The sequence below is a fragment of the Hakea prostrata genome, chromosome 9, assembly GCF_041222555.1.
Source record: "Hakea prostrata isolate BN-2017 chromosome 9, UWA_Hpros_2, whole genome shotgun sequence".
Lineage (NCBI taxonomy): Eukaryota > Viridiplantae > Streptophyta > Magnoliopsida > Proteales > Proteaceae > Hakea > Hakea prostrata.
The window spans coordinates 51,537,140-51,551,697 of record NC_142608.1 but is presented as its reverse complement, the minus strand read 5'-3'; the positions used below and the strand labels follow the sequence as shown (position 1 = coordinate 51,551,697).

Sequence of the window (14,558 nt, the reverse complement as noted above, 5' to 3'; positions counted from 1 at the left end):
ATGGGCCGCCACACCATCAGCTTCCGATCACCAAATCTTTTCCCAGAAGGTATAGTGTGGGACCCAATATCCCAACACTTCCTAGTGGGTTCTCTCCGCCAACAATCCATCAAATCCGTCTCCGACAAAGCCACCGTCGAAACGTTTATCCACGACACAGATCTTCCCCATAACGTTTCCATACTTGGCCTCGCCGTCGACGCCGTCAACCAGCGTCTCCTCGCCGTTATCCACGCCATAGCCCCTGACCCCATTTTCAACGCCCTTGCTTCCTACGATCTCCACACGCGCCAGCGCGTCTTCCTCGCCCACCTCTCCGACCCCACCACCTCCACTCGCCAAATCGCAAACGACGTCACCGTCGACGCCGCAGGCAACGCTTACGTCACCAACTCCGTCGGTAATTTCATCTGGAAGGTCAACCTCGAAGGACAGCCGTCGATCTTTTCAAGAGACACAGTCCTCACATTGCAATATATTCATCCAAACACACCCTACGCTCCCTTCGGCCTTAACGGCATTGCTTACGTCAGCGATGGTTATCTACTAGTGGGCCAGTGTAACACCGGAAAAGTCTTCAGAGTTGACGCCGTTAACGGGACTGCCTCGGTGGTGAAGATTAAGAAGGACTTGATGGGTGGGAATGACGGCATCGCCGTTAGAAGTGACGGCACTGTGGTGGTTGTCTCCCAGACGACGGCGTGGTTGCTTAAGAGCGAGGATGGCTGGGGAGAGGCTGAGGTATATGACGAAATTGCCCTTGATGAAGAAAAGTACCCAACTACGGTTACTGTGAGAGAGAATGACAGGGCTTATGTTTTATATGGGAAAGTTAACAAGGGTATAGCTGGGAACATGAATGTTGAAGAGTTTGGCATTGAAGAAATAGAGTGGCCTAGGTTGAAGAAGTATGAACTATGAAGGGACTGTTTGGTTGTTCGCTTTGATGCGTTTGGCTTAGTTACTTCTTGCTTTGGAAGTTTCAGAAGATGATAGGTCAGCTTGTAAACAACATGAGCAAGAAGGCCACCTGAGATGGGCACAAGAACAGTGTTCATTGTATGCTCATGGTTCATGTGAGGGTGGCATTGTGCTTGGTGTTGTGAGAAATTTTTATCATCTTATCATTATGAAAAAGTATTTATCAGAGCAATAATAAATCTTATCAATATTTATGTTTTCACATCTGATTCATTCACTCTCTTGACCATGACAATAACAATAAAGATTTACCAAAAATCATCTTTAAGAAGAAGAATTAATATTCAAGTTGAGTTGGGAACTTCCATTTTTGCGGGTAAAGGGCTGCTCTCGGGGCGGACCCAGGATGAAATATTGGGAGGGGGGCCGAAGAACGAAAGCCAGATAAACTTTCCGTTAGGGAAGCACTAATGCTTTTTTATCATACATATTATGTGGGCCCTTATAAGATTCATTTGAGGTCCATTTCTAAATTATTTTATTATATTAAAGAATAGACCCACATATATTTTGTGGGGCCCACACATATTTGAAGAAAAAAAAGATAAATTATTGATAATGATATTTTTTTCCGACAAAATATAGGTAAAATGAAAGTAACAATATAGAAAAAAATATATATACATGACTTCAACCCTAAAAAGTTAGATGCAAGCCAATATTTTCTTTGGTAGGAGATGTAAACCAAATTTTTTTTAAGGTAAGAGATGCAAACCAATGGCAATTAGTTACCTACTAACCATAGATATTTTATTCAAATTCAAAATCAAATAACAAAAATTGCAGAAGAAATAAAGAAACATAGAATATAAAATAAAATAAAAAGAATAAAAAAAAGGAGAAAAAGAGAAATGATAAATAAATTGAGAAAGAGAAAGAGTACCTAATCGTGGAGTAGATTTTTTTTCCAAATTTTCTTAACCCACGCGTATAGAAAGCGAAGAGAATAAACAAAAAGAAGAGAACAAATAAGAAAAAAAGAGGAGAGAGGAGAGAGGAGAGATATAGAAAAGAATAAATAGGGATTGAAGAGTTACCTTTTAATTATGATTGACATTTTGATTTTTGAATGCCTAATAAGATGTTTTTTTCGAAAATTTCCTTTAACCAGGTTTATAGAAACAGAAGAGAATAAATAGGAAGAAAAGATAAGAGAGAATAGTGAGCAGAATAAATAGGGATTGAGGAATTAGTTTTTAATTAGGAATGACATATTTGCCCATTATTTTACCTTTAAAATTTGTTCTCAATATTGGGGGCCAAATAGCGACATTTCACATATAGGAAGAGAAAAAAGTGGGAAAAACAAGGGAATTAAGGGAATTTATATAAAAATTTTAAAAATCTTGAGGGGGGGGCCATGGCCCCCTTGGCCCCTACATAGATCCGCCCCTGGCTGGCTCGACACGTCTTCCCTATACACATTCAAGGCCTACCTTCAGTACAACTTATCAATGCACTTATGCTTTTCTTTTAAATGTGTGGTGAAATGAGTTTAAGAATAGTGTTACGAGAATAGAAGATTCCAATTCTAGCATTAAGGGAATTATTGACTTCAACTAATAAAACTAAATAAAAAAAATAACAGAAAAGTTAAAAAAGAGAGGATTTCTTTAGCTAAAATTCAATAATCATATATAGCATTATTAAAATAATTCAAATTTAGTTATATTATTGCTTATATTATAAAATAAAGAGAAAATATATAATACAAAGAAGAAAGACAAGATCAGTTCAGCTCTTCTATTGAGTTAGTCATTACATATTTATAATGAAACTAGCATCTTCTCTGATACTGATATGGTAATATTAGAGTCTACAAAGAAATATAATATATGATTCTCACACAGAATAAGATAATCTTGATATGAAATGATAGATAGATTGCCACCCAAGATAGAAGGTGCATAGAATGGAAATATTGACTGCCAACATTGTGTAATGAGATGGTTGTGATCTTCACCAATATTGTATCCTGATGTAGTTGAGCTCTTCAATTGGAAGTACAATCTCTTTGGGGTAATGGACATCCATAATAAATATTATTTATAATACTCCCCCTTGGATGTCCATCAATAGATAATGTACCTTGTTAAAATCTTACTAAGAAAAACCCTGTGGGAAAAAAAATATTAGTGAAAGAAAAAGAGTATACATATCTAAATAATACGTATTAGTAGCTGCCTCATTAAAAACTTTACCATGAAAACCCAGTGAGAAAACCTTGGTTAAGGGAAAAAGAGTGCAGCACGTATTTTACTTTCCCTGATGATAACATCATTAAGTATCTTTAAGTATGTACATTCCAATATTTTATACAAACTTTTCAAGATTTGAAGTATGTATCTTCTCAGTAGATAAATCTGTCAAATTATCACTTGAACGAGTTTTTTGAACATCGATTTCACCATTTCATTGAAGACCATGAATGAAGAAGAATTTTGGTGAAATATGTTTTGTTTTATCTCCTTTGATATATCATTTCTTCAATTGAGCTATGCATGCAGCATTATCTTCATATAATATTGTTGAAACTCCTTCTTTTAGTAGAAGACTGTATGCTTCATAAATGTGTTGTATCATTGATCTTAACCAAATATAAAATAGCTAGCATTCACTTGTGAATAAATAGTCTGTTTGAGATATAGTTTTATATAGATCAGATAAAAATCCTGCATCTGCATAACAAGTAAGTTGATGTCCACATTCATAAAATAATATCATGTCAATAATTTCTCGAATATACTGAAATATATGTTTTATAACATTTCAGTGTCTTCATATTGGAGAAGAGATAAATCTTGCTAATACACTTATAGAAAATGATATATCTGGTCTTATACTATTAGCAAAATACATTAATGCCTTAATTGCACTAAGTATGGTACTTCATAACCAAGAAATTCTCCACTGTTTTCTTAGGGTCGAAATGAATCTTCTTTTTTTTTAAATTGAGCGATCTCATAACCATTGGGGTATTCAATGGATGTACTTTTTCTATGAAAAATCGCTTCAAAATATTATCTATATAAGTTGATTAATGAACAAATATTTCATTCGTCAAATGCTCAATTTACAAGTCAAGACAAAACATTGTATTTTCAAAATTTTCATTTCAACTTTCTTCAAATAATCTAATGCTTTTGAAAACTCTTCAAGAGTTTCGATGATATCAATATATACACTTATTATAACAAAGTTAGATCCATATAATTCAATAAAGACACAATAATAAATTGGATCGTATATTATTCATTTAGTAAATATCCTCTAAGGAGATTATACTATATATGTTATGATCATCTCTGAAGTCTTATTAAACAAACTTCCTAGGAATTTTTATATGCTTCAGACATTTTGAATCTTTCAGAGATTTTCGTATAAATTTCATACTCGAGTGAGCCATATAAATAGGCTATAATAATATCTAATAGACGAATGTCAAAATTTTCATATACTGCTAGACTAATAAGATATCTGAAGTTACATCCACCACAAGAGAACATATTTCCATGTAATCAATGCCAGACCTCTGCGAAAATTCTTGTGCCATAATTCATGATTTATATATCCCAATTTCATCTTTTTCTCATTTTATTTTTCGCACGAAAACTCATTTGTACCCCCACCGGTTTTATATCTTCAGATGTTGGACTACAAGTCCAAAAACTTTAATTTTTCAAGCGAATTCATACTGCTTGAATTGCGTCTTTACGTTTTGGCCAATCATTTCTTCATTTACATTCATCAATAAATTTGTGTTCAAAATCCTCATCTTATTACATTATTCAACAATAATATAATATACAAAAATGTTGTCGATAACTTTATATTTTCGATTCCATCTTTTTCCTGCAATGACATAACTAATCGAGATCTCTTCATTATTTTCAGGTACCTGAACCTCTTCTGGGGTTTTTAAGTTATGCCTTCAGGATCTTCATAATCAATTGTCTCCATATTATGACCATCTTGCTCATTTGTTCTTTTCCTTTTCTAGAATTTTATCTTTGGAACCGATTGATCTTCCATGTTTAAACGTGATTTAATTTCATTTGCACTGATAGATTGTCCTACTAGGATATCAATTCTAATTGGAGCATTTACAGCAGGAATATGAGATTTAGTAACTCTTAGCAGGTCAGCAAATCTGGCAGTTGATTCATAATATTTATTGCATTATCTTTTGAACTTCATGTTCACAGTGCTCAGTGCGAGAATCTAATGAGATAATGATAATGCATACAATCAATATCTTTTTCCAACTGTTTATTCGTCCCCCTCATGTTGGAAAAACTAAATCATCAAAATAATACTCAGCAAGTATTGCTTTAAATAAATCTCCTATCATTGGCTAGATATTGAATTATATAAGGAAATTCATATCCAACATATATTCCCAACTTTATTTGGGAACTCATCTTTGTGCGCTGTGGTGGAGCAATTAGAACATAAGCCGTACATCCAAAATTTTTTGCTTTTGACCATAAGCCAATTGTAATAGGGAGAATTTATGACAACATTTTGGCCTGATGCGTATAAATGATGCTTTGTTCTCATAAACAATGGTTTAGCTATTAATTGGAAACATTTAATAAATAATTTTACCAAACCATTTTGGATATAAACATGAGCAACATGCTATTCAACTGTTATCTCAGTTGTTATACAATAATCATAAAGTCTGAGATGTAAATTCATCAGCATTATCAAGACAAACTATCTTTATCTTATAATCAATAAATTGTGCTCTTAATTTAATTATTTGAGCAAACAACTTCGTAAATACCAAATGCGAGTTCATAATGAACATACATATGACCATATGCATCTACTAAAATCATATATTATCTAAATAGTTGACATGATGGGTGAATGGGCCCATATATTTTACCCTCTATACTTTTCAAAAACATAGAATGTTCAATCTCAACTTTAGCTGGTGAATATCTAATAATAGATTTTCCTTAGGAACAAACAGAATAAGAAAATTCATTCAATTGAATAATCTTTTGGTTATTCAATAGATGACAATTGAATTTTCAATAATTTTTTGCATCATACTTGATCCGGGATGGTCCAACTGGTCATGCCAAATAATAAAACTATCAGAATCAATGTTCTTTTGATTTACCCAAGCATGTGTTTCAACCAAGCGAATATTCGTGTAGTACAAACTAGGAGTAAATGTCTAACACTTTTGTAGTAATACATAGTTACTCACTTTTACCATTATTTGTAGTCTCAATCTGATGATCATTTTGGCAAATAGCTTCGAAACTTAACAAGTTTCTTTGAGACTTACTACAAAATAATAAATTATTTATTGTCAATTTTTGTCTCCCAGATAATAATAGATTAGTTCTTCCAGAGCTTCCAATCAATGTTGTACTATTGATTATTATATGAACATTGGCTTCTGCATCATCAAATAAGATAAATATTTTTTTTTCTCTAAGTATAATATGCGTCGTAGCATCTAAGAGAATATTCACATTATTCAGCAAAATGAAACAAAAAAAATCAAAAGATATATAGGAAATCAATAAAAAAAATTATGGAAGAAAAATATTGAATTTAAGATAAACTAACATATGAGATGAGATTTGAAAAGAAAAGAATTACAAACTAATATAATATTATTTTTATTTTTATTTGAACTCGACTAATATAATCAAATCTTCAACTATTATCTTCAAAGGAGTTTGCAGCATTCAACTATTATCTTCAAAGGAGTTTGCAGCATTTAGATGTGTAGTATATTTGAGGCCATCAAAATCATTCCTTTTATAGGCAAAAATTGAGTAAGTATCATAATTTTGAAAAATCCAATTTATCTCCACATTATTTTTATTTATTTAATTAAGTGTTAGGTTTTTAATTAAAATCTATATTATTTATACATTAAGTTTCAAAATTGGTTTTTGTATTTCTTTTATTTAATTATTTTGTTGTGTGTGGGACCCATATGAGGTAAGGGTGGTAATGAAGCACCATGAGTAAAGGAGGCCCTTCATGACCTTGGTTATGAGGCTCTTCATGACATTGGTCATGGGTCTTAAAGGTCTTGATCATGGTGATGAGGTGGGCTAACTTGAATGGTGGAATTACTCAAATTCTAACTCTTGACCTTCATTTCTCATTTCAACTTCATGACCATTCATGGCCATTACCATGAGTGGGGGTTAAGGTCTTTGAATGGGTTAAATCCTATTCATTCCAAAGAAGTGAATATGAGAGTTACTTCCCCAAGTAGTGGGGAGGTTAGGTCAAGGGGGTTTATTCACATTAGTAGAGGAGGGACAAACCATTGATTCTCCATTAGTGGAGAATTGATTCTCCCCTTGTGAGGAGGTGTGGTTTGGGCCTATATAAACCCAACCCTTCCTTGCATGTGGTGTGCATGTAGAGACACTCCTCACTTACATTATTTGTTTTACAAAGTTCATTTCTTTATTGAGTTGTCTAAGTGTTGTGCTCTGGCTTTTGGCTTCTTGAAGGGACTAGAAGAACTACCTTATCTTCTAGTTGGAGGTTGCTTTATCTTGGAGGTGGTGGTGCGAAGAACCCTTGGTAGTAGGGTGCATCAATAACCTTAAAGACAGCACTCAAGGTGTGACTCAACATCATCGATCGGTGGTTCGTTCGGTTGCAACTACAAGCTCTTCGGATTTGCTAAAGATCTTCATCTCTCAATTGTATTGCAATTTCATTTTTGTATGTTTGAAGAATTTGTAATACAATTACCCCAACATTAAGGCTTGACAAAGCTTAATTAAATATTATGGAGTATGACAGATACATGTCTAATGGCTTTTATACCACATCGATAACAAATATTATCTTCACTCCTTAAAGAATTATATTGAGAATCTTTATTATTCTCTTATTTGTTTCCATCATAATGAGGGTAATTATTCCGTCTTTTACCTCGTTATCTTCCACAATTATGACCATAATTATAATTTTGCCTTCTTTCAAACATATCATGAATTGCTACATTCACTTCAGGGAATAGAGCAGTACTAATAAGACAAGCTTCATGACTTTTCATTAATAGTCCATTATTTTACTCAACCACAAATAAACATGATATCAAAGTATTTCTTAAAACTCTTTTTACAATATTGCTATTGTAAAAACAAATCGATGTTTGAAAATCTGCTTGGCATATTTTCATCAATAATATTTTCTCCACATAATTTCAATAGTAGAATTAATTTAAAAAACTGCAAAACTGTATTTATTTACAGTTTCAAATCTTGCAACTTCATGTGCATCTGCAGAATTGTATTCATTTACAGTACAAATCTTAAAACTTCAAGTGCATTTGCAGAACTGTACTCATTTACAGTTTCAAATCTTGCAACTCCAAGTGCATCTGCAGAACCGGACTCATTTATAGTTTTAAATTTTGCAACTTCAAGTGCATCTGCAGAATTGTATTCATTTACAATTTCAAATCTTGCAACTTCAGGTGCATTTAACAATATTTGTGGTGCAAAGCTAGCAACCACTATATACAATAAATAAAACCAATTGTTAATGACAAACTACAATTGTTAAGGCAATCTAATATCTTAGTATTTGTTTGATTCTTAGATTCAATAAAACTCATACCTTTTTATTATGATGCACTTACATTTCAAGATGGACAAGGTAAACTTCATTGTTTACAAAAACGTGCGAGGAGGTCGATCATACTTTTCATTTTGGAATAGAAAACATAATGATACATAGTCTGTTGTCTTTCTTCTCAAAACGCAATACTTCGAGTGGAGTCGTTCACAATTACTTCGAGCGGAATCTTGCTGATAACGTGTTATAAAATAAAGAGAAAATATATAATACAAAGAAGAAAGACAAGATTAGTTCAGCTCTTCTATTGAGTTAGTCATTACATATTTATAATGGAACTAGCATCTTCTTTGATATTGTAATATTAGAGTCTACAAAGAAATACAATATATGATTCTCACACACAATAAGATAATCTTGATATGAAAGGATAGACAGATTGCCACCCAAGATAGAAGGTGCATAGAATGAAAACTTGGATGAGAAGATTGCTTTCCATGCATTGTACCAGGGACTCAGCCATGAAGGCCTACTCGAATGGCTCTTGCTTGATATGTCAAAAACATATACAGCTCTAGTCGAGAGATGCCACAAACAAGCAAGAGATATCGAAACCCTAGAATCTTGAAAGACAGAGCCAATCATTGAAAGGAGAAACAGCAGGGAAAGAATCTCGCCGACCAGGATGCTAGGTTTAAGTTCGACCAAACCTGGTTGAGCAAAACCCACCAAACATCAAGAGGGTAATTGTCCACCCCCTCAATACAAGAATGTCATAAATTTTGATGCAAATCAAGGATCAGGGGTTTCTCAAATGGCCGGGCAAAATTGTCACAACCACCCCTGCTCGTGATGCCGACCAACAAGAAGGAGCTACAAATATACTTGGCCGCATCATCGGTTGCAGTTAGTGCAATACTCGTTCAAGAAGAAGGTAATATACAAAAACTTGTCTATTATGTTACCCATGTTTTGAATGATGCAGAGACTCGCTACCCAAAAGTGGATAAGCAAGCGTTGGCACTAGTCATGGTAGCTAGAAAGCTCCATCCGTACTTCCAATCTCACCCCATTGCAGTGATGACAAATTTACCTCTGAAAAAGATTCTACACCAACCAGACTTGGCAGGGAGATTGGTGACCTGGGCAGTAGAATTGAGTGAACATCAAATAGAATTCAAACCCCAATCAAGCATCAAAGCTCAAGCCCTGGCAGATTTTATTATTGAAACACTGGAGTCCGATCAAAAATAAATTGAGCATGTTCTTGAATCAATTAAAAGATGGACCTTGTTCGTTGACGGATCCAACAAGGCGCAAGGAAGAGGAGCAGGTTTATTAAAGAAGAGCCCAGGAGGATTTGAAATAAAATATGCTCTTCGCTTCAAATTCAAAGCTTCTAACAATGAAGTTGAATATGAAGCTATGTTAGTAGGCTTAAGAATGGCCAAAGCTCTAGGCATCCAACATCTGGAAATCAAAAGCGATTCACAATTGATCATGAATCAAGTAAAAGGAGTTTACGGAGCCAAAGAAAGAAGGATGGAGAGATACCTGAATCTGGTCAATGGTTACAAACAATACTTCAAAGACCTGGAAATTATTCAGGTACCAAGAGTAGAGAATGACTAGGCAGATTCATTATCTCGCCTAGCCACGGAAGGCATGAATATTGACAAGCCAGTGGTTTACCTAGAAGAACTTGCAAGCCCAAGTATAAAAATGGTCGACCACATGCAGATATCAACCGAACAAGGGTGGATGGAACCGATCGTACACTACCTGGAGAACGACCAACTTCCAAAGGACAAGAAGTTAGCCCGATCAATACAACAAAGAGCAGCTCGATTCATGATCAAAGAGGGGCAACTATACAAAAGATCCTTCACTAGACCACTTCTGAGACGCCTAGGACCACTGGAAGCAACATAAGTTATAAGAGAAATACACAAAGGGATCTGCGGTGCTCATGTAGGAGCTCGGACACTGGCCAACACAATTCTACGCCAAGGTTTTTATTGGCCGACCTTGGAAGAAGATGCGAAAGACTTTGTGAAGAAATGTGACAAGTGCCAGGCACATGCAAACATCTCTCACATACCTGCAGCCCCCCCCGACATCAGTTTTATCCCCGATACCTTTCACAAGATGGGGAATAGATTTGGTAGGAAAATTACCAAAAGCATCAGGAGGAAGAGAATACTTGGTAGTGGCAGTGGAATATTTCACAAAATGGTAGAAGCAAAACCCCTAGCAACCATCAATACCAAGCAAATGAAGCGCTTCATCAAGCACAACATACTATACAAGTATGGGATTCGAAAGATCCTAGTGGCCGACCACAGAAAACAATTTGAAAACGCAACCTTCACAGCATTTTGTAAAGAACAACGGATCGAACATCGATTCTCGTTGATAGCCTATCCCGAAAGTAACGGCCAAGTTGAAGTCACTAACAGGACTATGCTCGACGGGCTTAAGAAAAGGCTCGACCAGCTCAAAGGAAGATGGGTGGACGAACTACCCAATGTGCTCTGGTTGTACCGAACAACCCCTAGGACGACCATAGGAGAATCACCATTCCGATTAGCCTATGGAGCAGAGGCAAGAATTCTGGTGGAAGTTTAAGTCGGATCGCTTCAAGAAAAAGAATTCGAAGAACAAGCAAACATCGAAGGGATGAAAACTAGTCTGGATCTAATTGATGAAATAAGGGATGAAGCATAGTTTTGACTCAAAGAATATCAGCGAAGAATCGCAACATATTACAATGCAAAAGTCCGGAACAAACAATACTTTCCTGGCGAACTTGTACTTCGTCAAACGGCCACTTCAGATCCAACCAAACAAGGGAAACTTTCCCCAAATTCGGAAGGACATACATAGTCATACATTAAGTTGCTCCAGGAGCATATCCTTACAAGATCCATAAACGAATGATAAGATCCCTCGATCTTGGAATTCCAACAACCTTCAAAAATACTATCAATAAGCATAGTTTCCACAAACATCTCAGACACGTCCAATTTTGTTATTTACTTTAGTATATAGCTGCTATGTGAAGGTTCTAACCCTAGAACAACTTCAATTTTACTTCGTCAAATGAATGAAAGGAACCATGTTATTTACCACATGATCTTAACGTCAAATTGTCCGGCCATATAGAAGGCAAAAAAAAGCCCTAAGTTCCTTAGCAGAAAAAAGCCCCAAGTCCCTTAGGCATGAAAAAGCCCTAAGTTCTTTAGGCATGAAAAAAGCCCTAAGCAACTTGGGCATACAAACTTCAACGAATTTTCATCATACTCAAGTTACCCTGCCCGGGGGGTAGTTGGTTATAACTGAGCAATTGTAGACGAACAATTACTTGGTCATATGACCGAACAAACTCTTTACCAAACAGTATGTCTTGAATGATGAACAATTACTTCACATGACCGAACATCTCTTTACCGATCAGTATGCCTGGCAACATGGTATGATAGCATACTACGACCGAGCAGTATACATTACTTCACAGTATCGAACAAAGGTACTTAACGTCACAAGACAAAGATCATGACTTAGAAAGATACTTGTACTATATTTCTGATCAAAACATGAGAAAAAGATATTGTATCAAAAAATATTACATACAAAAAGATCATTGTTTTAGACTGCCACAGACAGAAGACTTGAATGAGAAAGTTGGTCGGTAGATAATCGGTGGCCACATCTTAAGAAGGTTTCTGGTCGACATCAGCAGTGTTTGGTGAAGGACCGGCTTGATCTTCCTCCTTAGGGGCCGGTTCCCAGTCAAAGTCCAAAAAATTCTGAACATCCACCTCCTTGGGTAAAGAAAATGAGTTCTTACCAACCCCCCAAGCTGGCCGAGGAATCTTCAAATCATCATAGATGCTCGGATCAATAAATTTCTCTAGCTTCTGAAGATCAAGTCCTCAAAACTCCCCGATGACATTGTCAAAAGCACAACGTTGACCATACTTCAATCTGGGGGCAAAAACCTTGGCCATAAATTGTTGACATCCCTTTGTTCGGACCCATCTCCGAATTACTTCATGATGCAAGTCGTTGGAAAGATCTTCGAATGTGGTCAAGTTGATCGGTTAAATCTTTGATGAACTGTTCTTTCTCAATCTTCTCTTGCTCGATAGATGCAAGAGCTATGTCTTTACACTTCAATGCCTTCTTAAGCTCTTTCACCTCGGATCTGAGGGCGGACGCTTGATCTTCAGCAAACTTTGCTCGAGCATCTGAAATTGCCTTCTCCTTTGCATCGAAGTTTTCTCCCCGAGCAGACATTCTAGTTTGGCACCCATATCCTTAACTTTCCCTTCAAGCATATGGATGGCAGACAAATCTCTCCGAGCAACCTCCAAGTTTCCCGCCCATGCTTGAGTCAAGGCACATACCAACCTGGCAAAAGAAAAGTTATTTGGGAGAAACTAAGTAAATAAAGATAACAGGGAAAGTTACTCGAGAGAAAGTAATATTTGCCTTGTCATAACATCTTGCATCCGAGAAGAACCAATATCTGTTAAAAACTTCTGGTCAGCAAGAAGTACAACTCCCGGCAACCACTCCTTGGCTATATCAGTCCCATCTTTCTGGTTGTTTAGAACATGGGAGTCAACGTTGAACAACTAGCAAGGGAGAAGAGCAGGACAAGGAGTGCTCGGCATGGCTCTAGTAGAAGGTCCCAACGGAGAAGAAAGAAGAACATTCACATCTTCTCCTGAACCAGCAATAAAGGACATGGAGCTTTCTTCTTGGTTGCCCGGGGAGGCAGATCAGTGGTGTCTTTGGGTCTCTTCGATACCGAGGAAGCCAAAGGCTATTTACCTTTGCCAGGACGATTCCGTTCCACCTTGGTTTGAACCCTTGCTTCAGCCTCCTCGACCTCCTCTTTAGCTGCTTGGGCACATGCTTCAGGATCAAGTCTCACTGAAACAAAATATGCACATCATTAGTTCTGACCAAAATAACATATCAACAAATCAAGGAAGCACGAAGTGTAACTCACTGGGGAGGAATCCCCAATGGTGCAGCACATTGGGATATTCTGGACAATGACCATGAACGACAAATAGATTCTTGTCCTTGGAAGGAAGCCGAAGAATCCACTCCTTGGCATGCTCCTCGGCTTCAATTAAAATTGGAAAATCATTGGATCCTTCAATTGGTCCATGGACCCAATACACGGGGAAATAGAGCTGGCAAGGTGGTCGGACGAAGAAGTATTTGGGGCGCCATCCTTTTGTATTGGATGGGAGGGTACCAGTCCCGAAAAAATTCCCATCCCAAGCACATTGAGAAGAAGTTTGTTTGGATAGGTAGAACCATCCATCTTGCTCTTGTTTCTTCGCCATAAAAAATGAAGAAATAGAACAAGAGATGGTCAAACCCTAACATCTTTACCCTGGCAGAATCCCTAAAAACATATAACGTTGCACCAACTGTTCGGCACAAACATTCCCAGACACATCCTAAAGTGAATCATTATCTGTCTAAAGAGGGTGTGAACGGGAAGACGGAAGCCACTCTTTAGACCAGCTTCATAGAGGGCAAACTCTTCGGGCCGAGGAGAATTTGCTCTTTCATCTGACGTCGAGACACGTAGAATATAATTAGAGGGTATCTCATACTTTTGACAAAGATATTCCAATCTCTCTTTGGTCATCAAGGAAGGAAGGAAATCAGGACCAGTAGAATATGGATCGTAATCTATATGGTCAGGAGTGAGATCTTTGTTCTTCTCGATTGTATATTCCTCTAAAGACAGACTATCTTTCCATTGTTTTCTTTCAGCTTTAAAACGAGCTCGAGCACTTAGGGTGACTACCCTAGGTCGGGACTCGACATCGACTTCCTCACCATCATTACTAGAAGGGTCATGACTAGAATGAGTTTCAGATATCTCATCGGTTCGACCACTTGAACTATGACTGGGATTTCTGTGTTGGTCAGTTTCCTTGCGAAACCATAGAAGCTGAACCGAAGGT

General features: G+C 36.6%; 1 protein-coding gene across 1 annotated transcript; it reads left to right on the top strand.

Moving 5' to 3' along the window:
- Positions 1-921, top strand: LOC149005474 (uncharacterized). Its single transcript, XM_089135918.1, has one exon. The coding sequence runs from the start codon at positions 1-3 to the stop codon at positions 919-921; it is 921 nt and encodes a 306-aa protein (XP_088992044.1).
- The last annotated feature ends 13,637 nt before the right edge of the window (positions 922-14,558 follow it).

Coding starts and splice junctions, on each gene's coding strand:
- LOC149005474 (XM_089135918.1), top strand. CDS start 1: ATGGGCCGCCACACCATCAGCTTCCGATCACCAAATCTTTTCCCAGAA.